The sequence below is a fragment of the Chrysemys picta genome, chromosome 14, assembly GCF_011386835.1.
Source record: "Chrysemys picta bellii isolate R12L10 chromosome 14, ASM1138683v2, whole genome shotgun sequence".
NCBI lineage: Eukaryota > Metazoa > Chordata > Testudines > Emydidae > Chrysemys > Chrysemys picta.
The window spans coordinates 5,404,309-5,429,017 of NC_088804.1; the positions used below are offsets into that span (position 1 = coordinate 5,404,309).

General features: G+C 55.8%; 1 protein-coding gene across 1 annotated transcript; it reads right to left on the reverse strand.

Moving 5' to 3' along the window:
- Positions 1–281: 281 nt before the first annotated feature.
- Positions 282–23,313, reverse strand: LCAT (lecithin-cholesterol acyltransferase). Its single transcript, XM_005310095.4, has 6 exons — positions 22,975–23,313; positions 9,931–10,087; positions 4,821–4,936; positions 4,114–4,209; positions 3,479–3,703; positions 282–1,076 (listed from the first exon to the last, which is right to left on the reverse strand). The coding sequence occupies exons 1-6, from the start codon at positions 23,126–23,128 to the stop codon at positions 439–441; spliced, it is 1,386 nt and encodes a 461-aa protein (XP_005310152.2). The 5' UTR covers positions 23,129–23,313; the 3' UTR covers positions 282–438.
- Positions 23,314–24,709: the final 1,396 nt, after the last annotated feature.

The following is a 24,709-nucleotide window of genomic DNA, read 5'->3' on the forward strand; positions in this document are numbered from 1 at the left end:
TTGCCCTGTGGCCAAAGTGGCCTGATGAGTGTGGTGGTCTGTCTCTGGCTAGTGGCATCTAGAGATTAATGAGTCTGCTACAGTCTTGGCTAAGAGCCACGTGGCTTTTAGCTCATGCAGTAGAGACTCATCTACTTCAGAGGTCCCAAGTTCGATCCCGCCTGCCAACAACCAGGGTCTGTCGGCGTTACACTAGCTGGCCAGTGATGGCAGTGTCATGGTGACACCTGCCAGCGTGATGGAATTAGCTGGCAGTGTAGTTAATTACCCATCTGCTAATATGCAAGTAACAAGCCTCTAATGTGTAATTAATCACCATTCACAACACAAAAGCCCGTCATAGCAGGAGTGGGTGCTGCTTTGCCCTCCACACGCACTCGGATTTGAACCCTTTGCTGGAGGGCAGTCGGTCGGGAGCAAAGCTGACCCCCGCTGCCTTCAGTTCATTTTGGGGTTCTTAGTGGCCCTCTGACCAGAGAGGTTCTTCCTGGCCCGTGTTGGCTCTGGGTTGGGTGGGAAGAGGGTCTTTTGCCCTCCCTGCTCCTCCGCACTGGCCTGGAAGCTGCCCAGCAGTATCTCGTTGATGTAGCTCAGTGTTTGGTTGCTGAAAACCATATTGAGGTGTTCCACTCCCGGCAGCTCCATCACATGCACTCGCTGCTTCTGCTGCTTGGCCCAGCGGCTGCACAGCTTCATGCTGCGGGTGCTGACGGTGTCGTCCCCGTCCCCATAGACCACGTCCACGGGGTCCTCATAGGGGAAGCGCTCATCGTAGATGTAGGTTTCCACTGTCGGGAGGCCCGTGCCGTAGAGGCAGTAGGTCTCCACGCCAGGAGGAGGCAGCCCCTTCAGCAGGTCCTTGGTGTCGTTCCACATGTACCAGCCATCCTCAAAGTTGACGTTGAGGAAGAAGCGCCGGTAGTCCCGGTACGTGTAGTTGTAGGACGGCGTGGAGATAAAGACGTGTGAGTCGGGCCAGGCTATGTTGGTCGGGAACATCCAGGGGCTTGTGGTGGCCATGCGCTGTTCCTCACGCAGCTTGATGTTTGTGACCATCGGGATGCCCTGGTTATCTCCTGCAATTCACACGGGCACTCATCAGGAACAGCAGCTCTAGCAAAATTAACAGATGTCCCAAGGGTCCCAAAGCAGTGTACAGACTATATATACAGAGATCATTCCCTGCTGAAATGCTGCCAGCACTGGGGGGGGGCTGCAGGGGGGGGGCAAAGCTGCTGCTCAACAGATGCGCTGTAATTCAGGGCAGGAGCCCAAGAGACATGTTGTTTTGAGGTAAAACTATTGGATTATGGGCTAATCCAAATGATGGAACATCCAGCAGCACAGCCCTCAGTGCCTTGTAGCACTGGGGTCAGTCCTGACTGCGTGGGGAGGGCGCCCCCTGCAGAGTACCCTGCCCTGCTGCAGCACAGCACCCTGTAGCACCGCACTGGGGCATTGGGGTCAGCACTAACTCTAAGGGGAGAGCGCTCCCTATGAATCCCCCACACCACTCCTTACAGCCACAGTCCTTCCCTGCTGGGCATCTGTCCCTGCTTCTCTAAGCCCGACCAGAAGTGTGTGTGTTGAGGGGGATGGGGACAAGGTTTTGTGCTGGGGGAGTTTCTCAGCTGGTGGTGCTGGGTGTCCGGCAGGAAGGGAAACGGTCCTAAGCCTGTGTTAGGTTTTCTAAGCCGGCTCTGTGTGTGTGTTGCGAGGGGAGGGTGTTTCCAAGGGTGTTGGTCAGAACAGCCAACTCTCCTGGGGTTTCCTGCGAGTCTTGCCATATTTGGTATATTTTGGAAAGACCCTGCTCCTGGAGTCCTGTGATTATTCCAGAGAATATCAGCGTCCTTTAAACCAAAAGTAAGTTTCTGACCCTCCTTGCTGTGGAGAAAGGCATGGAAACGTGACTCTAACGCAGTCCTAAAGGCTCAGAGAGCAGAAGGCAAAGGAAAAGCACCCACAATGTCTTTTTTTTTCAAAATGTCATGATTTTTAAGCCCAACTCATGATTTTTGAATGTCTGGGGTTGACAATACTGGGTGAGGGCTCAGTGGTGTTCTGAATGGGGGAGAGACTGGGTAGGAAGTCGAGGGGTTCTGTGTCTCAGGGAAGAAGGTGCGTGGGGGGGTGTTTCTGAACTCGTGGGGGTAGGGCTAGGGGGAGGATTAGAGTGGGGAGGTGTAATGTAGAGGAAATAGTTTAAAAGACCTCCCTGTCTTCTGCAGCAGAAGCCACCAGAGCCCTGCCAGAGCAGCAGTGTATACACAGAGCTAGTCCTTGCATCTGAAGAAGTGAGGTTCTTACCCACGAAAGCTTATGCTCCCAATACTTCTGTTAGTCTTAAAGGTGCCACAGGACCCTCTAGTCCTTGCTTAGTTCGTTCTTTGGACCCTAGCTGTAGCTGTTGGTTTCCTCATCTTTGGAATGTGGTATAAAGACAGTACAGACACAATGGAGAGGGGACCGGCTGTGTTGGCAGGGTGGGGTGTGGGGGAATGGAGCCAGTTGGTGAGTGAGGGTGGGCATAGGGCTGGTCAAAAAAACTCTCGACAAAATGTTTTTTGTTGGGAAACGTTGATTTGTTTCAATAGGGACTCTTTGCAGGAACATATTGGCTGCGATGCAGCTTTCATCAGGAGAGGACGCTGGTCACGATGGAATTTCTGGTGGGGAGAGAGACCTACCCCAGACCAGCCAATGGGCCCCGTTGTATAACTACAAGTCATCAGGCCAGAGAACAAAACAACCAGACTCTGTAGGCCACTGGGGTGGGTGTGCACCTGGGCTGTAGGAGACACAGGTTCACGTTCTGCCATTCTAGGGGAGTGCCCTGATGCAGGGTTATAGAGTCTGTATAAATAATCCCTGGGCCAGAGAAACTAAGTGGAAGAACTTCAACAGGAGAGCCTGAGAGAGTCCTGCCCCAGAATAGCCCCTTGCCTGCTGATTAGGGCTCTCGCCTAGGAGGAGGGAGAGCTTAGTTCAAATGCCCCCAAATCAGGCTAAGCAGGGTCTTGAAGCTGGGTCTCCTGCATCCTAGCTGAGTGCCCTAGCCACCAGGCGAGGGGCTATTCTAGGGGGAGGGAACTGTTTCCCAAGGAGCTGTAAGTGGAGTGAATTGGGAGGAGGGTGTGCGTGGTACGTGTGCAGGCAATAGCATGTAGAGCTTCAGTGGGAGTCTTTTTACTGTTGTTCCCTTTCTACGACAGGCATTTCCGCCCCTGCCTGCTCTGAAGTGCTCGTCCCTGGCCAGTGCGGCAATGCTACCCACAGCAAACCCTGGGCGGGCTCCCTGTGACTGGACTTGTGCTCCCTCAGGGGCACTGCCGTCAGACACCAGGTGGTTGGCGAGCTCCTGATGGAGGTCCCGAAGGGGTCCTTTGCCCGCCCTGGGGGCTCTACAACAGATTCACACCTCCCCATTACTGCATGAAAGGAAGGCAGGAAGCGGACAGTGGGAGCCATCACCCACCGGAGGCCAGGACGAGCATGGACTTGACGGCCCCGCCCCAGGGGGCACCGAGGGAGATGAAGCCCGCGATGAACCGATCTTTCCAGGCCTGGGGCTGCTGCAGCAGGAAGTAGAGGATGTTGAGGTTGCCCATGCTGTGCCCGAGCAGGAAGACCCGTTTCTGGTAGGTGTCGTGCATCTCCTCAATCAGCGCCTTCAGGTTCTGGAAATACTCGGGCTGCTGGTCTGGGGAGAGAGGGGCAGCGTGCCATGGGCAGGCCAGCCATGGCCAGCAGGAGCCCAGCCGGGGGCAGGTCCCCAGACCCCGGCACAGTGAGACACAGGAACCAGGACCCTCCAGTGGAGGCAGAAGAGGAGACGCACTGGGGGGCACTCATACAGGCCCCCCCCCCCACGAGAGAATCACTCCCTGCAGGGTTCCTCCTCCCACATCTCTGCCAGCATGGCCCCCCCTCCCCTCAAGGGTGTCTCTCTTTCAGGCTCTCTCACCCTGCTCCCTGTCAGGCTTTCTGGCCTGGTCTCCCTCCTGGGCACGGGGCTCTCCCTGGGCACCAAGCTGCCTGTGTGGGTGCCCTTCCGCCTCCCTCCCTGGCTGTCTGGGCTGAGGTGGAAGCTGGTCCCAACACTGCACTTACTGGGCCCAATCCTCCAGTCGTAGGGGGCAGCCCGTACCGTCTTGTCTCGCACGTAGCCGTTGTTCACCAGGTTCTGCACCAGGGTGTGTAGGTAACCTACAGAGAGACAGCACAGAGATTGGGGGGACCCCAAAAGAGACAGCATGGAGGTAGGGGGACCCCCAGAGATACAGGGCAAGGATTGGGGAGGTACAGGGTGGGGGTTGGGAGACGCTAGAGACATAGCATGGGAGTTGGGGGCAGACTGCATTCCTCCCTGCTTCTTGGCTGTGCCTGGCCTGCCCAGTGTCTGGGTTTCTCTGGCCAGAGGCGTTGGCTCAGTGCATTCTGGGCATTGTGCTCTGGGTCCCCTCATTCCCTGGGATGGTTATGCCTAGTGGCATTGTACAGCCCTCTCCTCTCAGACACGGGTCACTGCACCGTGGGCTTTGCAGAGATCTTGCCTCCCCTGACCCTCAGCTTCCCGCCGCCCCCTCCCGGCTCTGGGGTCTGGATGTGCCAGGGTCCCAGAGCTGGGACAGACTCAGGGATAAAGGGTAACGGTCCTGGGCTTCAGAGAGCCCTGCAAAGCCAGGCCTGGGCAAATCCTGCAGCAGCCAGGGACCCTTTTCTACTGCTGGGCACCAGCAGCAGGATCAGCACCCTCGGGAGCTCCCCCCAGACCACGGGAACCCCTCGCCTTGGACACCAAGAAGGGCGCCCCTCACCTGCCAGCTTGCTCTTGTCCAGGTACTCCACGGAGTAGGTCTTGCCAAAGCCGGGCACGCGGATTTGCACCCCAGGCGCGTTGGACATCTTGCCGGTGCTGCGGTTATACACCACTCTGCAGGGACAGGACAGGATATGGCAGGTGGGTGGCAGATCCACTCTGCCAGGGCACAAAGGCGAGGCCTCTGGGTGGGGTCAGAAATCCAGGCCACCCCCATCCCGCATGGGAAACACCCTGCTTGGGAATTCAGGATGGGAGTTGTGAAGAGGGCTTGTTTCTATGGTCCATTGCTCACCGCAGGGCACGTGTCAGCCCTGAATAGCCGATGAGGTGGCTGTTAATATTTTGTGTTATTCATGGGTATTAAGGCTCGAGGAGCGCATTGTGACCAATCTGTATATCATGGGCCAGAGGATCTCACCCAGGGATCCCTGCATCTGCCCCTGCCCCCCCCCCCAGGTGAACTAGAGCGGGTCAGGTGCGTTGCAATGGGCAGAGATGAGTCCTGGTCAGCTAGAGGCAGAAATCCCTGGTGACAATGCAGGAGACCTGCTGTGAGGGGTTAGGGGATGGGGAAGAGGTGCCCCATAACTTGTCATTTCCTGGCTTTTCAGGGTTTGCCACGCTGACCAGCCTGACCCCTCCAAGGTAAAGGTTTTGTTTTGTTTATGTAGGAGGATTTCAGGTTTGGGGGGGGCAGGGATGCCCTCCAGACCCCCCCTCTGGTGTGTGGGGACAAGGAGGGAGCGCTCATGTCTGAGGTTGCAGGGAAGAGGGGGTTAATTACTTGCATGGAGAGGCCTGGTGAATCCATCTCTACCCTTCCCAACTCCAGCACAACAGAGCCTGTCGAGTGCTGATCTCTGACCTGTGCCCGCCAGGCCAGGCCTGGCTCTCAGAGCAGAGGAGTCTCCGTCCAAGCTGCACAGCTTTAACAGAAGCTGGAGAGCCCCCGGCCCTGGAACTCAGAGCGTCTCAACCCCGGGAACCTTGGCCGTCTCTTCCCAGACGAACTGAGCTCCGTCACATGAGCCCTCTTCTCACAGCTTCCTGACCCTAGAACACAGGGGGCAGCCCTCTTCCCTGAGCGCAGTCTGCGGCTTCAGACCCACTGGAAACAATCTGGCAATCTCGACTCAGCGGCAGCCTCACGTTCACACGGCTAGCAGAGCCCTCAAGTGTACCACAGCCTAACCGAATCGGGGGGAGCAGTCCTCATTAAAACAGCCTCGGGGAAGGTGCACTGTGGTGGGAGTGTCTACTCACCTCGTCTACTCACATCTGTTTATATTTGCATGTGTGTCACAGCCCTGAGTCCTGAGCAACGCCCGGGGCCGGGGATAGGTAAGAGCCAGCCTCCCTGTTGTACAAATGAGGTAACTGAGGCGCTCTCTGGTCACTCTGGGAATAGAACCCAGGTCTCTAACAGCAGACCCCAGTCGCAGATATGTTACCATTCAGAATACTGTCGCGAACCACTAGCCCACACCCCCTCCCAGAGCCAGGAATAGATCCCAGCCCAGACCTCTATCACCTCAGCTAGAGGAGCTACGGGGACCCTCTAAAATATTGGCTTGTCCAACGCTGACAGTGCAGAGACTGAAGGCCGAGAGCTACACCAGCAAAACCTCTGAGGAATGGGAGCCATTTTCCCAAAGGCAGCTTGTGGCCCCAGTCCCGTTGGAAACAAAGGGAAACAGCAGCTATCTGCTAGGGACGCCTCTTCCACTAGCCACATAGTGTCCGTCTTTACTGCGGGCACGAGCATCATCACAGACTCCGAGATCCCAAGGCCAGAAGGGACCACTTGGGTCATCTAGTCTGAACCCCTGTAGAGCACAGGCCAGAAACTGGCCCAAAATAACTCCTAGAGCAGGTCTTTTAGACAAATATCAAATCTTGATTTAAAGATTGCCAGTGATGGAGAATCCACCATGCCTCTTGCTAAATCGTTCCAACGGTTAATTACCCTCACTGTCAAAAATTGACATCTTATTTCCGGTCTGAATTTGTCTGGCTTCCACTTCCAGCCATCGGATCGAGTTAGACCTTTCCCTGCTACATTATTAAATCGTTGTTCCCTTCTCTTTGTCAAGCTAAATAGATTGAGCTCTTTGAGTCTATCACAAGGCAGCTTCTTATCTTTTAATCATTCTCATGGCTCTTTTTGGACCTCTCTCTAATTTATCAACATGCTTCTTGAACTGTGGCTACCAGAACTGGACAGAGGATTCCAGCAGCGGTCGTACCAGTCCCAAATACAGAGGTAAAGTAACCTCTGCTCATACTCAGAATTCCCCTGTTGATGCATCCCAGGCCTGCATTAGCTGTTTTGACCACAGCTTCACACTGGGAGCTCATGTTCAGCTGATCATCCACCACAACTCCCAAATCTTTTTCAGAGTCACTGCTTCCCAAGATAGAGACCCCATCCTATACGTGTGGCCTACATTCTTTGCTCCTAGATGTATACATTTATATTTAGCTGTATTAAAACATATGTTTTAATGTATGTGTTTTAATACGACTAAGTTTATTTGCCAGTTTACTAAGAGATTCAGATCGCTCTGATTCAGTGACCTGTCCTAGTAATTATTTACCACTTCCCTGATTTTTGGGTCACCTGCAAACTTGATCAGTGATGATTTTATGTTTTCTGCCAGGCCACTGATAAAATTTTAAATAGCGTAGGTCCAAGAGCCGATCCCTGCTGGACCCCACTGGAAACATACTCCTCAATGACAATTCTCCATTTACAGTTACATGTAGAGACTATCAGTTAGCCAGTTTTTAATCCATGTAATGTGGTCCATGTTCATTTTACATCGTTCTAGTTTTGAAATCTTCAATCCTATTTGGTAGCTTTGGTTCCTGTGATGGGGGTATACAGACCCCACACTGGGTAGCACGGGGTTAACGAGTTCTTGTGGGCTCCAGTGGCCCCACCCCATCACACCTGTGAGAGGCATCAGAGTTGGAGGGAGGAGCTTAAAAAGGGCAAACCCAGCACAGCTGGTGGGAGAGCAGATCTTTGGTCCTCAGTCCCTGGAGCAAGGCAGGAGCTCCTCAGCTGACCACTGCCCTACAACTCCTCCCTGAAGAAAAGGAGGGTCACGACGCTGATCCACTTTTGACGGGACTATTCTTCTGTATTAGCCTGTGAGCCCAGTTGGGGCCAGAACTTCCCCGAAGGAGCTGAAGAGAGAGCCTTAGCCCCCCTTGGGGCAGCTCATGTCTGTCCATGTCTTTTGTCTTTGTTGATAGCCCCAGAAGCTGCACCAGCGTGGTGGAACACCCACACAGCACAGGGCAGAGGCTGGGAGCATGCAAAGCCTGGGCTAGAGCGTGCCTCGGGGAAGGAATGCAGAGACAGACCTGTTGCCAGGAATGGGAGTAAGGGCAAACGGTGACCAAGATAGGAAAAGCACCGATTGACGTTGCTTAATTACAATCTAACTTCCTTAGATGAACAGTGAAGGAATGTTGGTGGTAAATTTTAGTGGCATGGAAACTGAGAACAAACCAGCCATTTGGGAACTAGAGGGTTATGGGAAAAGGGTCAGATATAGAACATTTCTTAAAAGGCCCATTTTTAACAAGGTAATGGGTCACTTGCAGATCTCCAGGAAATGCACCTCGCTCCCAGGTGGTGTAATGGAAGCTGGTGAAGAGGCAGTGTATTCTCCATGCAAATTGAGAGCTTGAATCTCTGCTGCATGGGAACAGCAGGACCCTGCTTACAGCCCCTCAGTCCTCCCAACCCCACACTGGATGCAGACGGGAGGACACAGAATCGGGGCCTGAAATGGTCTATTGGAAACTGTTAAAATTATAAGCTATCACATTACGTTCTCAGGGGTTTTCCCCAGCCTGCTTGCAGGCTAGGGGGCACGGTCGGGAAGTGTGTGATCAGAGTCTTCAGCAGCCAGACTGCAAAGAGCTGACCTAGAGTAATTTGGGCCCCTCTGCCTTAGGGAGCAGCCTGCTTTGTCTCTCTCTGGTTTTGGTGTGGTGGGGTTCTGGGGGCTAAGAAATAAAGCCATGTCTAACTTCAGTTTGTATGCTGTGAATATAACACCTACGGAGGTTAAGAAACCATTCAATGAGGTGGGCTAGTCAGAGTTCAGTGGCCTGCATTTGCAAGCCTATGGCTCTAGATTTATAAGAGCTAGATCTATGGGAGCTCTCACTGGCCAGGAACTTTCCTTAATTCCACTTCCATTTTCCTAGTGCTCATTTCTAGGCCTCGCCACACCCTGTCTCACTCTACAGACCTTCTCCCTGCTCTTCAGGTATTTGCAGACCCTCACCATGTCCCTCTGAGGAGCCCCCAGTCCCAGCCAAGTGGCCACACTTTGCCCTTCCCCAGAGCCCATCCCTCCTGGCCCATGAACCTCCTCTGCTTCCCTCTCCATCGCTCCCACCTGGGGATGGCTTTCTGGGATGGAGGTGCCCAGAAGAGGATGCAGCATTTCAGGCATGGCTGCACCAGGGCCCTACAGAGGGATGGGGCAGAGCTGCCGCTCTTTGGGGTGCTGTGTCTCACTGTGGCTCTCCCAGCTCCTCTGTCCCTCCGGGAGCAGGGCTTTTACCCCCAGCACTAGCCGAGTCCTCAAGGGACTCTCCAGATTCCCACCGCTCCCAGTGCAGCAAGGCTCTTTATTTGCACTTTGACCTCCTTCCATGCCACTTCTCTGCGTTCGTGGGGCTCAGTCCCCAGGGCAAGGAGCCTGCGCAGCTTGGGGGCCGAGCAGGCTGCCATGGCCAGGGCTCTCGCCCCGGGGCTCTGAGCTGGTGTCACAGCTCTGTGCTCACAGGAGAATCCTGTCTTCACTGAGGTAGCTAGGAGTTCCAGGCGGCCCTGGCTACTGGGTCCCCCGCAGCCCTGACTAAAGCCCTGGATGGACCTGGCCTGATGTGGCTGCGAGTGTGGAGGGAGGGCGACACTCAATGGCGAGGTGGAAGGCGCTGGGTGAGTGGGTCCATCCAATGCCCGTGATGCCAGTCGAAGGGCTCCCCTTGTCCTCAGTGGGCTATGGGGCCAGCTGGCCCGGCGCCAGCGAGCTAGGGCTGGCAGGGGGAGCTCCAAGGTGGGGTCGGGCAGGTACCTGGTGTTGTCGATCCAGCAGGCGACGCCAAGCGGCAGGAACATGTGCAGGTTGATCCAGAGGGTGAAGTAGTCCTCGGTTTTGCGGTGGCACATCCAGTTCACCACGTTCGGCTTGTCCAGCTTGGCCTCCAGCTGGTTCCCCAGGCACGCGGGCACTGTAGGCACCAGAGACAGAGGGAAAGCAGCCAGTCAGACCCCAGCGCCCAGCACAACAGGTCCTGGGCTCTGCTGCCTGGGGGCTACCGGGCGGCCTTGGCTCCACAGCCACCCTCAGGAAGCATTGGCAGTGCCCGGAGGGCTGCACCTGCCAGAGCCCATCCCTGCTGCCTCGTGTCACCATGGGGCTCCCTCAGGCTAGGGCTCTCCTAGGTGGGTGGGGCCCGCACGGTGCCAGGCAGGGACGTGTTCAGACTGGGACACCTGTAGGGGGGCAGGTACGTGTTCAGACTGGGACACCTGTAGGGGGCAGGGACCACACGGGTGCCAGGCAGGGATGTGCTCAGGCTGGGGCTCCGCCCCCACGGGCATGGCTGCACAGGGGTTGCACCAATGTAGCTGCCCCCTGCAGCTCTTCAGTGTAGACACGCAGCACTGGTATAATAATGGGTGACTTACATGGGTGCAGCTCACCCTGGTTTGAAACCCTACGTGGGTGTGTCTCTCTGGGCACTGGTGCAGGCCGCAGGCCCTTGCTGCACTGTGGTGGCCTGCTCTCCCCTGGCAGCACTTGGGTGTCACTTTGATCCTCTCCCGGATGAGCCCCAAAGCCGTTTTCGGCAGGCCAAGCATCCCTGGCTCCCAAAACACGGGGGGAGGGTCGGGACTAGTCAATCGTTGAGGGGACTTCAGAAAAGCCAGTGGCGCAAAGCTGGCAGTGAGACTGTGACTGGTCAGTGGAGCTGGGGCTCCTACCATGGCGAATCGACTCCCCCCCAGTTCAGCCTGGCAGGAGGAAAGCAGCCCAGGGCTGAGGCAGGGGGGCCCTTGGGGGGGGGACCGAGGGCTGTTGGCAGAGCTGGGTGGCTGCAGTTGGGACTGAGGGGCACCAGCAGAGCTGTGGGTGGTGATCTAGCTGTATGCTATCCCACCAGCCCACCGGCCTCTAGCTATGTGTCTGGCCCTCATGAGCCCCAGGCTCGCCGGGACACAATGTCACACAGGAACATTAGATAATTATTAAGGGAATTTGTAACTGGGACTCCAAAGGTTATCACGGAGCTCAAGGGCGGTGGGCCGGGCAGAGCTTTTGCCAGCAGCCCAACGGGGGGGATGGGCTGGCAACCCGAGGAGCTGTGCCTGGGGATGCTGACAAGACTGAAGACTCCGGTCCGGAGTCGGACCCCCAGTGCTTGCTCTGTGCTCCCGGCCTGTTCAGAGACTCACGGACTGTCCTAGGACACCAACTCATCCAGGGGGTTTAGGGTGCTGGGACACCCGGGCTGCGGGGAGACCGACTCGGGCATAGGAGGGGACGAGGCAGGAGGCTGCTCTGGTTACAGTGTCACCAGTGGGACGAGGACGGTCAGAGCAGGGGTCAGGTACCGGGAGGTCAGAGTGTGAGGCGGGTCAGAGGGTGGACTGAGTCAGGCATCAGGAGGATTACCAGATCGGGCTGCAGGTTACAGACAGCAATCGAATAGCAAAGTCGAGGGCAAACCAGGGCCAGAAACCAGAGCAGAGGGTCTGGAGTGCAGGCAGTCAGTCAGTGTTGTTACTCAGTCAGCTCCTGTTCATGGCTTCCTGGTTTATATACTGGTATCGGCCAATCAGGGGACTGTGAGGGGCTGCCACTCCAGTCCCACTGGGCGGTACTTTCTGTTGAGCTCAGCCTCACAGGGTCCTCCTGTGGGTACCTCACCTAAGCCTCCCATGCAATGTGGAGGTGTCAGAAACCCAGAACCTCCACAGGCCTCAGTTCTAGCTCTGTAGGGTATAACATCCAGCAGTTGAACTCCAAGCCAGGCCCTGCTGATGCTCCTGGGGCCGGGGAAGTTCCATGAGTGAAACCCAGCGTGTGGGGAAGTGTACCTTTAAAAGGCTCTGGCAAGAGCCAGTTGTTGGAGTGTGCAGAGACTCATGTTATGCAGTGCGGGGCAGCTAGAGCTCAGACACTGACTATAGCAGAGTTCTGACAAGCACCATGTGATCACTGAACCCCACGTGGTACCAGCGATAAAACAAACTGAGACGAGACCCTGAGTAGAATGGAGCAGGCCAAAGCCCCAGCAGAGCTGAAACAACTGGAGAAGGTTTAAACTGGGCTTGACTCTATCTGCGGGCGATGGGCACCAGCAAAGAAGAAGGTAGCCTTATTTCCCACAGCAGCTGGTTCTGAAGCGCTGTTAGCTCAGGCAGGGGAGGCTAACTATGGAACTGTAGCTCAGAAAGGTGAGGAGTGGTGCACTCCAAGTCCAAATGAAACCTAGGAGAGAGGTTTTTAAGCAGAGAGACCAAAAAGGTGAATCCAAGAGAAGTTTGTGACTGAGCTAAGACTGAAGAGCCAGTCTTGCCGTTTTAACTGAGCACCTGATAAGAGACCAGGTCATGATCGGGACCTGGGACAAAAGACTGTCCACTCTCAGATGCAGTGCGGACAGTGCTTGCTGCACTGACGGCTCAGGATGAGACCCTGCAGAAAGTAATGAAGGCGATTTCCAGTTGAAGTGGGTTTGTCACTCCTGTTTAGAGGCACCAGGATGGTGATTCCTAAGGTGTTACAGAAACATATGCTAACAAGGATACATGAAGATTATTTAGGGATTGACAACTCTAGGAGAAGGGCCAGAGATGTTTTACACTAGCCTCAAATGAACAGTGACATTGAAGAATCTGTCAAGGCTTGTTGCATATGCCAAAAATACAAGCGAAGTCAAGCAAAAGAGCCGATGTTGTGGCATAGGAAAAACTGGCCCCCCTGGAGCACGGCAGGCATAGATTTGTTTACGTTGGCTGGAAAAAACTTTGTACTTGTCCTAGACGATGATTCTCACTTCCCTAAGACAGCCTTACTAGAAGATACTACAGGCAAGCAGGTGATGGTGCATATCAGATTTATTTTTGCTAGACGTGGTATACTTGACATGCTAATATCTGACAACAGGCTGCGGTTTAGTGGGCATGAATTTAAGCAGTTTGCAGCGAAGTACAGGTTTAGACGTGTAACTGCTAGTCCCCACAGTCCCTAATCCAGGGGTTTAGGTGGAAGATGGTGTCAGAATTATAAAGTGCCTACTGAAAAAGGCTGCAGAGTCAGACTCTGATCCATATGTTAAATTATGGAAAGGCACAAAGAAACATAAGAACATAAGAATGGCCGTACTGGGTCAGACCAAAGATCCATCCAGCCCAGTATCCTGTCTACCGACAGTGGCCAATGCCAGGTGCCCCAGAGGGAGTGGACCTGACAGATAATGATCAAGTGATCTCTCTCCTGCCGTCCATCTCCACCCTCTGACAAACAGAGGCTAGGGACACCATTCCTTACCCATCCTGGCTAATAGCCATTAATGGACTTAACCTCCATGAATTTATCTAGTTCTTTTTTAAACCCTGTTATAGTCCTAGCCTTCACAACCTCCTCAGGCAAGGAGTTCCACAGGTTGACTGTGCGCTGTGTGAAGAAGAACTTCCTTTTATTTGTTTTAAACCTGCTGCCCATTAATTTCATTTCGTGGCCCCTAGTTCTTATATTTATGGGAACAAGTAAATAACTTTTCCTTATTCACTTTCTCCACATCGCTCATGATTTTATACACCTCTATCATATCCCCCCTTAGTCTCCTCTTTTCCAAGCTGAAAAGTCCTAGCCTCTTTAATCTGTCCTCATATGGGACCCGTTCCAAACCCCTAATCATTTTAGTTGCCCTTCTCTGAACCTTTTCTAATGCCAGGAAGCATGGGCTGTCACCTGCTGACATTTCATCCAACAGAAAACTGAAAGCAAGAGTGCCTGCACTGGTAGAAACGGACGTCAGAGTCCCCAGTGACTCTGACGTATGAAGAGACAGTTAAGGCAAAATAAAAAACTCAGCATGATTTGGGGTCACAGGAACTACCACCACTTCATTAGAAATGATGCAGTGCTTCTCTGTGAAGGGAAACAAAGGTTGCAAACAGCTGTGGGGTCCCAAGAGGTTTCCCTGTGGTCATGTGAGGTTGTCACCGCAGATGGACACATACTATGGGGTGTGAACAGGAGGCAGCGTCTCCTGCCTAGCAGTTAGGGCCTAAGGTGGCAGGTACACCCGATGGCTCATCTCTGGTGGCAGCCCTGCCTACTAGATGCTGCTCTCGAGGGCAGCGCTGACTAATGGGTACAGTTCTCAGCAGCAACCCCACCTAATGGGTTCAGTTCACGGGCAGCAGCTCCACCTATGGGTGCAGTTCTCAGGTGGGGTAAGGGAACCTGGGCCCTCCCACTCCATGGGTTCTGACCCAGGGCTTTGGGAAGCTATTGCTCACCCCACGGTGCCGTGCTTCAACTTCCCTGAGTCACTTCCTACCTAGCCCTGACCGAGCTGTCCAGCTGCCTTTTAAACCTTGCCTCCAACCAGCACATGCTCAGCGTGGGAGGAGAAGTGGGGCCTTCTGAGCCCAGAGTTGCTCCTTACTCCCGTCCTGTCCAGTGAGGGGTTAATACACCTTGTCAAACCTCCCTCCCTCAGACTCAGTGCTGGGGCATGGTCCTGTGGTTCTTGTGCCCACAATCTCTTGAGAAAAAAAATCTGTGTTTTCATGATCCTACCCTACCCGGTGAAGGCTTTCAAAGCTCTACGGCTGCCGGGAGAGGTACCACCGCATAATCCAGGGGTTAGTGTCTTTCGTGGTGTTCAGCCATTATAGCGGCACATGGTCGGTCACTTGCCGAAAGGCATTCATTCCCCCGCAAGTAGCACCTCAGAGCGTCCATGGCCCATTTCACTGCTAGGGCCGCCTCCTCGATGACTGAGTAGGTGGTTTCTCGGAGGAACAACTTCCTGCTGAGGCACACTCTGGGTGTTTTTCCCCATCAGTGTTTTGGGGTAGCACTGCGCCTAGGCCCACCTCGGAGGTCTCTGTTTGGGATGTAAACTTCTTGGTGACGCCAGGGTGGGTGAGCATGGGTTCTCAGTTCAGCTGCTCCTTTAGCTCCTGGGAGGTCCTCTCGCAGGTCACCGACCATGGGACTTTCCTTGGGTGGTGTTCCTTGCCAGGTCTCTCAAGGGCACTGTGATGGTAGCAAAGTTGGGTATGAAGTGCTGGTAGTAGCCTGCGAGGCCGAGGAAGCGCCGTACCTGGTGTTTTGCCATGGGGGTGGCACATTGCACCAGGGCCTGCACGTTGTCAGTGAGTCATCTCAACCACCCCATTCCTACTTGGTAGCCCAAGTAGGTCACCTCTCGCCGGGCCAGCCAGCATTTGGTCAGGTTGGCTGTGAGCCCTGCCTCCTGAAGGGCTTGTAGTATGGCTGATACGTGCCTCAGGTGGTCTTCCCAGCTCTGCCTGGAGATGCATGCCGCAGCGTACGACCCGGGTGGGGCATCCTTATCCCCCACTTGGACAGTGTGGCTGGGTGCTCACCTTCCAAGCCCCTCCTTGTAGCTTGGGGTGGCGCCGCAGCATGCTGCCTCAGTTTCCCCTCTCACCTGTCTCCTCAAATGCTCCAACCAGGCCATAGCATTTAAAAATAGTTTCCTTCTGGAGCACACTGCTGACCTCGAACAGCTGCCCCCGTCCCCTCTGAGCAAGTCTGCCAGCAGTCTGAGTTCTGACCTGTACATGATGGGCACACAACCCTTCTGCCCAGCCTGTACCAGTGACTCACTAGTGCAGGCCGGGCCCCCAGTCACTGCATCTCTCTGCATCCCCGCTGGGGGCAGAGCACACAACTCTTCTCCACACACATGACTTGCTCAGAGGCAGCATGCCGTCCACACGCCTCCCACATGCCATCCACACGCTTCCCACACACCATCCACATACCACTGGCATGTTGCCCAAATATGTCCTACACTGTCTTCACATGCCACCCAGGCACCTCCCAAACGCCACCCACTCACCTCCCATATGCTGATCATATGCTTCCAACATGCCTCCCACATACTACTCACACAGGGAGCTCAAAATGGTGTTTTCTCGCATGTCAGTACATATCAAATACACGGAACATGCCACCCACATGCCATCCCCTCAGGGGAGATGACAGCGTCCCTGGGGTGGCCTTTCGGACACACAACCACAGACTGAGGGCTTTCTTCCCACACCCTGACTGCAGAGACAGGCGGTTCTAGGATGTACGAGGCGAGGCATTTCCCGGAGAGATAGGGAAGTATTAATGCCATTGTACAAGGCACTGGTAAGGCTTCATCTGGAATAGTGTGTGCTGGTCTGGTCACCTGTGTTCAGGGAGGATGAATTCAAACTGGAACAGGTGCAGAGAAGAGCTACTAGGATGATCAGGGGAGTGCAGGGCCTGTTGTATGAGAGGAGACTGGAAGAGCTCGGCTGGCCTAGGCAAAGGAGGGCTGAGAGGGGCTGGTTTGAAGCTGGAGCTTTATGAGTGGGATGATATGATGGGGCTGCCTATGATGACAGGGACTGGATTCAGTGACCCAGCAGGTCTCTTCCAGTCGGATGTTCTCATCACTCCAGCTGAGGCCGGTCTCTGCCCTGGGACAGCATGACTCAAACACAGCCCCTCCCGGCTGTGCATGGGGTCAGACAAACAGGGCAGAGTCCAGCGGCAGTGTGAGAACAAACAGTGCAGTAGCTTCCATGAAAAACGCCAGCCCAGTCCCACTGGGCGACATGACCGGGCAGGCCTCTCTGGCTGGCTTCCCTTGTGGAGCGTGGGAATGCTCCTTCCAAGCTAGGGGTGGGCAAGGCTTTGGCTAAGAGGCTAAGTGCCGCACATGCAGGGCGGAGTAGGGAGGTGATGTTACCTCTGGATATGCCACCGGTGGGACCATTACTGGATTCTGTGTCCAGTGGTTGTCCACACTTCAAAAAGGATGTTGAAAAACTGGCAAGGGTTCAGAGCGTAGCCATAAGAATGATCTGAGGTCTGGAAAAACCTTGAGAGACTCAAGTATTTCAATCTATAAGAGAAGGTTAAGAGGTGATTTGATCATGGTCTGTAAGTACTCATGTGGGAAGGAGATTTCTGAACCCAGAGGGCTCCTTGATCTAGCAGCTGTGCTGTCTTTAATCACTGTAACTTCAAACCACTAGAACACAGAGCCAGGACTGGAACCCAGGGGCCCTGAGCCCCAGGACTCTACCGCTGGGTATCAAATACCTGTGTAACCCGCTGGCAAACTATGGGACCAGACCCCCTGGGCTCCACCTGAGGTGTACCCCTTTAGTTCACATGCAAGAGCTCTGTGTGGGGCATGTGACGATTGCGGGTTCAAACCCTGCTGGCTGCACGTGATGGAATTTCTGGTTGCCCGTTGTCTTAAAAACAAACAAACGAAAGTGCCAACGTCTGTATAATTCACAAATGGAGAAAACGGCGTTTAAAAGCGTTTACAGTTAAAACGGTCAGTGCTGGTGCAAGATACAGCAAAGAACAGTGACATCTAGGTCAGCCATGTCCCGCACTTTTGACACATGTTGCTGAGTTGAAGCTGGAGAGGTAGGACGGCCCAGTGGTAGGGCCTGTGCCTGGGACTCAGGCATCCTGGGTTTCAGTCACTTCTCTGCCAGACTTTTTGGGTGATCTAGGGCACTTGCTTTGTGCCTCAGTTCTCCATCTGTACAATGGGGCTAATGACATCCCTCCCCCGATTATGAGGTGCACAGACACTGTGGAAGTAGAGACCCTATAAGTAGTTTAGAGACGTGGCAGCCATCTTCCCTGAGGTTGCCAATGGCTTCAGCTCCATTGGAAACTATGGGAGACAGTAACCACTAGGGGGCACTCGCCCCCAGTAGCCCTCTCTGCTGAGTAAGCTGGAAAGCTTGTCTCTCTCACCAACAGAAGTTGGTCCAATAGAAGATAATTTACCTCACCACCCACCTTGTCTTTCTACTGAGAGCCTGAGTAGCTACAATGTTGGGCCTCATGTAAATTATGTGAAATTGCAGCCACTTTTGCGTAAGGGAAAATTGAATTTAATGGTTTCCAGTGACAGGAAACAACCGCTAATCAGTTTGCTTAATTGCGCCATCATTTCTGCAAGCACACTTTCATCACGAGCGCACCAAGAGTTTGAACAACGTCAATAGGAAAGCAGCCACTTGCTGGCGAAAGAAAGTCGGAAAAGGGGAAAGATGGCCACCAAGATTTCTTAACACTCCTATTATTAATTAATGGTAACTCATTAAGGAATCAACGTAGCTGACAATCCACAGAAAATTCCAGCTTTACGCCGAGAACCCGGGCTGTAAATCTGGAGACGAGACACGCTCTTCTTCACATGAACCGGAGACATACAATCCCTGGTGTCAGTGACAGCTGGAACCTCATCCCAACCAGTCAGAGGCACTACACCGGCCCTGTAATGGACGTGCCACTAGTGCAGATGAGCGAGTGGAGGGGCAGAAAGGCCCAGAGCCGCAAAGGTGCCTAAATACCTATGCGGATTTGGGCCCACGTGCCAAACGCCTTTCCTGTCAAGAAATGGTGGCCTCGCTGTCAGTGTGGGGCTCATGCTGGCATAAAAACAGTTAAAAGAACAGGAGTACTTGTGGCACCTTAGAGACTAACAAATTTATTTCAGCATAAGCTTTCGTGGGCTGCAGCTCACTTCTTTGGATGCGTAGAATGGAACACACAGAAAGAAGATATTTATACATACAGAGAACATGAAAAGGTGGAAGTACACATACCAACTATAAGAGGCTAATCGTACAGTTGGTATGCGTACTTCCACCTTCCCATGTTCTCTGTATTGTGACAAAGTTCCTCCTCTATCTTGATGGGTCCTGCGCTTATTGGCGGATTTTCTTGCCTCAGAGATTCACCATGTGGGTTGGGGAACAGCCCAGAGACCTTCCCCTCTGGGAGAACCCACAGTCCAGGTCAATTGGGAGGTTTGGGGGAACCTGGGCCCGCCCTCTACTCCGGGTTCCAGCCCAGGGCCCTGTGGACTGCAGCTGTCTATAGTGCCTCCTGTAACAGCTGCATGACAGCTACAACTCCCTGGGCTACTTCCCCATGGCCTCCTCCAAACACCTTCCTTATTCTCACCACAGGACCTTCCTCCTGGTGTCTGATAACGCTTGTGCTCCTCAGTCCTCCAGCAGCACACCCTCTCACTCTCAGCTCCTTGCGCCTCTTGCTCCCAGCTCCTCACACTCGCACCACAAACTGAAGTGAGCTCCTTTTAAAACCCACGTGCCCTGATTAGCCTGCCTTAATTGATTCTAGCAGTTTCTTCTTAATTGGCTCCAGGTGTCCTAATTAGCCTGCCTGCCTTAACTGGTTCTTGCAGGTTCCTGATCACTCTAGTGCAGCACCTGCTCTGGTCACTCAGGGAACAGAAAACTACTCATCCAGTGACCAGTATATTTGCCCTCTACCAGACTCCTGTACCCCACTGGTCTGGTCTGTCACAGTATGTATAAATATATTCTATCTGTGTGTTCACTCTATGCATCCGAAGAAGTGGGCTTATGCTGAAATAAATTTGTTAATCTCTAAGGTGTCACAAGTACTCCTGTTCTTTTTGTGGATACAGACTAACAACGGCTGCTACTTTGAAACATAAACACAGTTGTGACTGACCAGGCAGGCATGTGCACTAGGGAGGTCAGTAACGGAGCTGGTGTTGTTTTCTCTCTACTGCATGGTATAGCACGGAGAGTGGGAGAGGTAGATACGCTGGAGGGTAGTGATAGGATCCAGAGTGACCTAGACAAATTGGAGGATTGGGCTAAAGAAATCGGATGAGGTTCAACAAGGACAAGCGCAGAGTCCTGCACGTAGGAAGGAAGAATCCCATGCATCGCTACAGGCTGGGGACCAACTGGCTAAGCAGCAGTTCTGCAGAAAAGGACCTGGGGATTACAGTGGACGAGAAGCTGGATATGAGTCAGCAGTGTGCCCTTGTTGCCAAGAAGGCCAATGGCATATTGGGCTGCATTAGTAGGAGCATTGCCAGCAGATCGAGGAAAGTGATTATTCCCCTGTATTCAGCACTGGTGAGGCCACATCTGGAGTATTGCATCCAGTTTTGGTCCCCCCCCACTACAGAAGGGATGTGGACAAATTGGAGAGAGTCCAGCGGAGGGCAACGAAAATGATTAGGGGGCTGAGGCACATGGCTTATGAGGAGAGGCTGAGGGAACTGGGCTTACTTATTCAGCAGAAGAGAAGAGTGAGGGGGGATTTGAGAGCAGCCTTCAACTACCTGCAAGGGGGTTCCAAAGAGGATGGAGCTCGGCTGTTCTCAGTGGTGGCAGATGACAGAACAAGGAGTAATGATCTCAAGTTGCAGTGGGGGAGGTCGAGGTTGGATATTAGGAAACACTATTTCACTAGGAGGGTGGTGAAGCACTGGAATGGGTTACCTAGGGAGGTGGTGGAATCTCCTTCCTTAGAGGTTTTTAAGGTCAGGCTTGACAAAGCCCTGGCTGGGATGATTTAGTTGGTGTTGGTCCTGCTTTGAGCAGAGGGTGGGACTAGATAACTTCCTGAGGTCTCTTCCAACCCTGATATTCTATGATTCTATAAGTGGCTCAGGGACAGAGATAGGCAGGGGGCGTGGCACGGGGAGCAGCTCAGAGACAGGCAGGGGGCGCAGTGCAGGGAGTGGCTCAGGAAGAGGGACAGGCCGGGGGCGCAGTGCGGGAAGTGGGACAGGCCGGGGGCGCAGTGCAGGAAGCGGCTCAGGAAGTGGGACAGGCAGAGGGCGCAGTGCAGGGAGGAGCTCAGGAAGAGGGACAGGCAGGGGGCGCAGTGCAGGGAGTGGCTCAGGAAGAGGGACAGGCAGAGGGTGCAGTGCGGGAAGTGGCGCAGGAAGAGGGACAGGCCGGGGGCGCAGTGCGGGAAGCAGCTCAGGAAGAGGGACAGGCCGGGGGCGCAGTGCGGGAAGCGGCTCAGCAAGAGGGACAGGCCGGGGGCGCAGTGCAGGAAGCGGCACAGGAAGAGGGACAGGCCGGGGGGCGCAGTGCAGGGAGCGGCTCAGGAAGAGGGACAGGCCGGGGGCGCAGTGCAGGGAGCGGCTCAGGAAGAGGGACAGGCCGGGGGCGCAGTGCAGGGAGCGGCTCAGGAAGAGGGACAGGCCGGGGGCGCAGTGCAGGGAGCGGCTCAGGAAGAGGGACAGGCCGGGGGCGCAGTGCAGGGAGCGGCTCAGGAAGAGGGACAGGCCGGGGGCGCAGTGCAGGAAGCGGCGCAGGAAGAGGGACAGGCCGGGGGCGCAGTGCAGGAAGCGGCGCAGGAAGAGGGACAGGCCGGGGGCGCAGTGCAGGAAGCGGCTCAGGAAGAGGGACAGGCCGGGGGCGCAGTGCAGGAAGCGGCGGAGGAAGAGGGACAGGCCGGGGGCGCAGTGCAGGAAGCGGCGCAGGAAGAGGGACAGGCCGGGGGCGCAGTGCAGGAAGCGGCTCAGGAAGAGGGACAGGCCGGGGGCGCAGTGCAGGAAGCGGCGCAGGAAGAGGGACAGGCCGGGGGCGCAGTGCAGGGAGCGGCTCAGGAAGAGGGACAGGCAGAGGGCGCAGTGCAGGGAGCGGCGCAGGAAGAGGGATAGGCCGGGGGCGCAGTGCAGGAAGCGGCTCAGGAAGAGGGACAGGCCGGGGGCGCAGTGCAGGAAGCGGCTCAGGAAGAGGGACAGGCAGAGGGCGCAGTGCAGGAAGCGGCTCAGGAAGAGGGACAGGCCGGGGGCGCAGTGCAGGGAGCGGCTCAGGAAGAGGGACAGGCAGAGGGCGCAGTGCAGAGAGCGGCGCAGGAAGATGGACAGGCCGGGGGCGCAGTGCAGGAAGCGGCTCAGGAAGATGGACAGGCCGGGGGCGCAGTGCAGGGAGCGGCTCAGGAAGAGGGACAGGCAGAGGGCGCAGTGCAGGGAGCGGCGCAGGAAGAGGGACAGCCGGGGGCGCAGTGCAGGGAGTGGCTCAGGAAGAGGGACAGGCCGGGGGCGCAGTGCAGGGAGCGGCTCAGGAAGATGGACAGGCCGGGGGCGCAGTGCAGGAAGCGGCGCAGGAAGAGGGACAGGCCGGGGGCGCAGTGCAGGGAGCGGCGCAGGAAGAGGGATAGGCCGGGGGCGCAGTGCAGGAAGCGGCTCAGGAAGAGGGACAGGCAGAGGGCGCAGTGCAGGGAGCGGCGCAGGAAGAGGGACAGGCCGGGGGCGCAGTGCAGGGAGTGGCTCAGGAAGAGGGACAGGCAGAGGGCGCAGTGCAGGGAGCGGCGCAGGAAGAGGGATAGGCCGGGGGCACAGTGCAGGAAGCGGCGCAGGAAGAGGGACAGGCCGGGGGCGCAGTGCAGGAAGCGGCGCAGGAAGACGGACAGGCCGGGGGCGCAGTGCAGGAAGCGGCGCAGGAAGAGGGACAGGCCGGGGGCGCAGTGCAGGAAGCGGCGCAGGAAGACGGACAGGCCGGGGGCGCAGTGCAGGAAGCGGCTCAGGAAGACGGACAGGCCGGGGGCGCAGTGCAGGAAGCGGCGCAGGAAGTGGGACAGGCCGGGGGCGCAGTGCAGGGAGCGGCTCAGGAAGAGGGACAGGCCGGGGGCGCAGTGCAGGGAGCGGCGCAGGAAGCGGGACAGGCCAAGGGCGCAGTGCAGGAAGCGGCGCAGGAAGCGGGACAGGCCAAGGGCGCAGCGGAGGCAGAGGGACCGATGAATAACTGAACAGCAGGAGAGAGAGGAAAGCACAAGGAAAGCCCCCGCACCAGCTCTCTGTCCTGTCCCCACGCTGGGTCCCAGGGCAGAGACCTGCCTGCTCTGTGGCTGCAGCGTCTGGCACGCGAATGACACAATCCTTCCAAAGGATTGTCCTGAGCTGGCCCGGCCGGGCTCCTTGGCCGGCTCTGTCTCCCCCAAAGCTCTCCGCGCGCAGGGTGCAGGCTGCCCCCAGCACTCAAGCAGAGCCCCCAGGGAATGGGGGGTGTCTCCGTGCTGCTGTGACCTTACCAAGTACCACGGGCGGGGTGCTGTTGGAGGGGGCTGCCTCTGGCGTGGTGCTGGGAGGGAAGAGCACATTGAAGAGCCAGAAGTGGGCCGTGGGCTGCGGGAGCAGCAGCAGCGCCAGCGCGAGCAGTGGAGCCCTGAAGCCTGCGCGCCCCATGGCAGGTCCGGCTGGGATCCCTCTGCACCTCGGAGCAAACAGCCTTCTCCTTTATCAGCGCACCGGGTCGGGCCAGGAGGCGCGGGAGGGGGGGAGGGGAGAGCCACAGGGGGACGGCTGGGAGGGGGAGGGAGAGCGGAGGGCAGAGTGACAGCGCTGCACACATTGTCCCCAGTCTCCCACTGCAGCCAAGGGCTCTCGGCTCGCCTGGAAACCAGCCCTCAGCCTCCCAATGGCAGAGACACCCAGAGTGGACGCCCGCTTCTCCCTGAGCTGACCCCCACTGAGGGCTGGGGACAGTGCCCCTTCCCTGACAGCCCTGGCCAGCCCCACCACAGGCCTCCCGCGCAGGGTCACGCCCAGGGAACACAGCGACTGCAGGCTGGTGCTACCGAGCGTTACCCCACGGGGCAGGGCGCTGGGGCAGCAGGGATCCAGCCCTGCACAATGCTGGTGTCTCTGGGCCACGGGTCACTCCCCAGGGCCCCCGCCTGTGGCCTTTGCACTAACTTGGCCCGCACAGCCCAGGCTCTCGGGAGCTCAGCAGGGGCTGTTCTGCAACACAGCAGCCAGACCACGCTGCTACTGCCCACGGGGGGCAGGCCCCACGGCCCCCACGGCTGGGGTGAGTCTGCCCACAGCCAGCAGCGCTGCTCCAGAACGGGTAAGTCAGGGAGGTGAAGAAGACTCGTGTGTGCGTGTGTGTATCATATATACACACACACACACACACGTCTTCTACACCTCCCTTCTACACACACACCCTTCCACACATATACACACAGCCTTCTCCACCCCCCTTCTCCACCCAAACTTCTACACACACACACCCCTTCTACAATCACACACACACACACACAATGGATGTTTTTCATGTTCTAAATTTTCTGTAAATTTTTTGGATGAAAAATTTGGACACACAAGATTTTTAAACAATTCATGTAACGTTAGTGGGGCAAACTCACTTTTGCTCCCTTGTTAATGTTTCCTCCCACCCCACAGCAGTGAGGAGAGTAAAGAACAGAGAAGGAGGGATGGCCCCACCCCCCCAAAACAAAATAGTTCAAAACCAGAAAATGGCACCGACATGAAGAATTTCCACAAACATTTGCATTTTGGTCGGCAAGGCGTTTGCTGCTGAACTCCGGTCCCTCAGGAACTGCTGACGAGCACCAGTCCTGAGCAGAAAACAGCGGGCTGGGAGTGCTGGAGCCGCCAGTGGGTTATGCCTGCATGGCAATTCCTCGGCTGTGCGTATATGTCACAATAGCTTTCGCTTGGAGTGGCTCTGTGCAGTCACATGCAAAAAAACAACAACCCGTCCCTCCCATGGAGTTGGCATTTCCAGGGCCCAGCCCTTGCTGCTCATTCCCTTCCAGACCCGGAAAGTGCAATTCCCAGGACCCCAGCAGGCAAATCACTGCCTGCAGAGCTAAGGTGACCCCTCCCACATAACCTTAACTCTGCCCTGGGTAGCCCTGCCCTGGGGGACATCTCAATACTGAGGGCCCAAAGGCAGGAGCTGCACGCTCTGGTCACCATCAGGCGGTGGCTTCGTTCCCGTTGGACTTACATAATGGG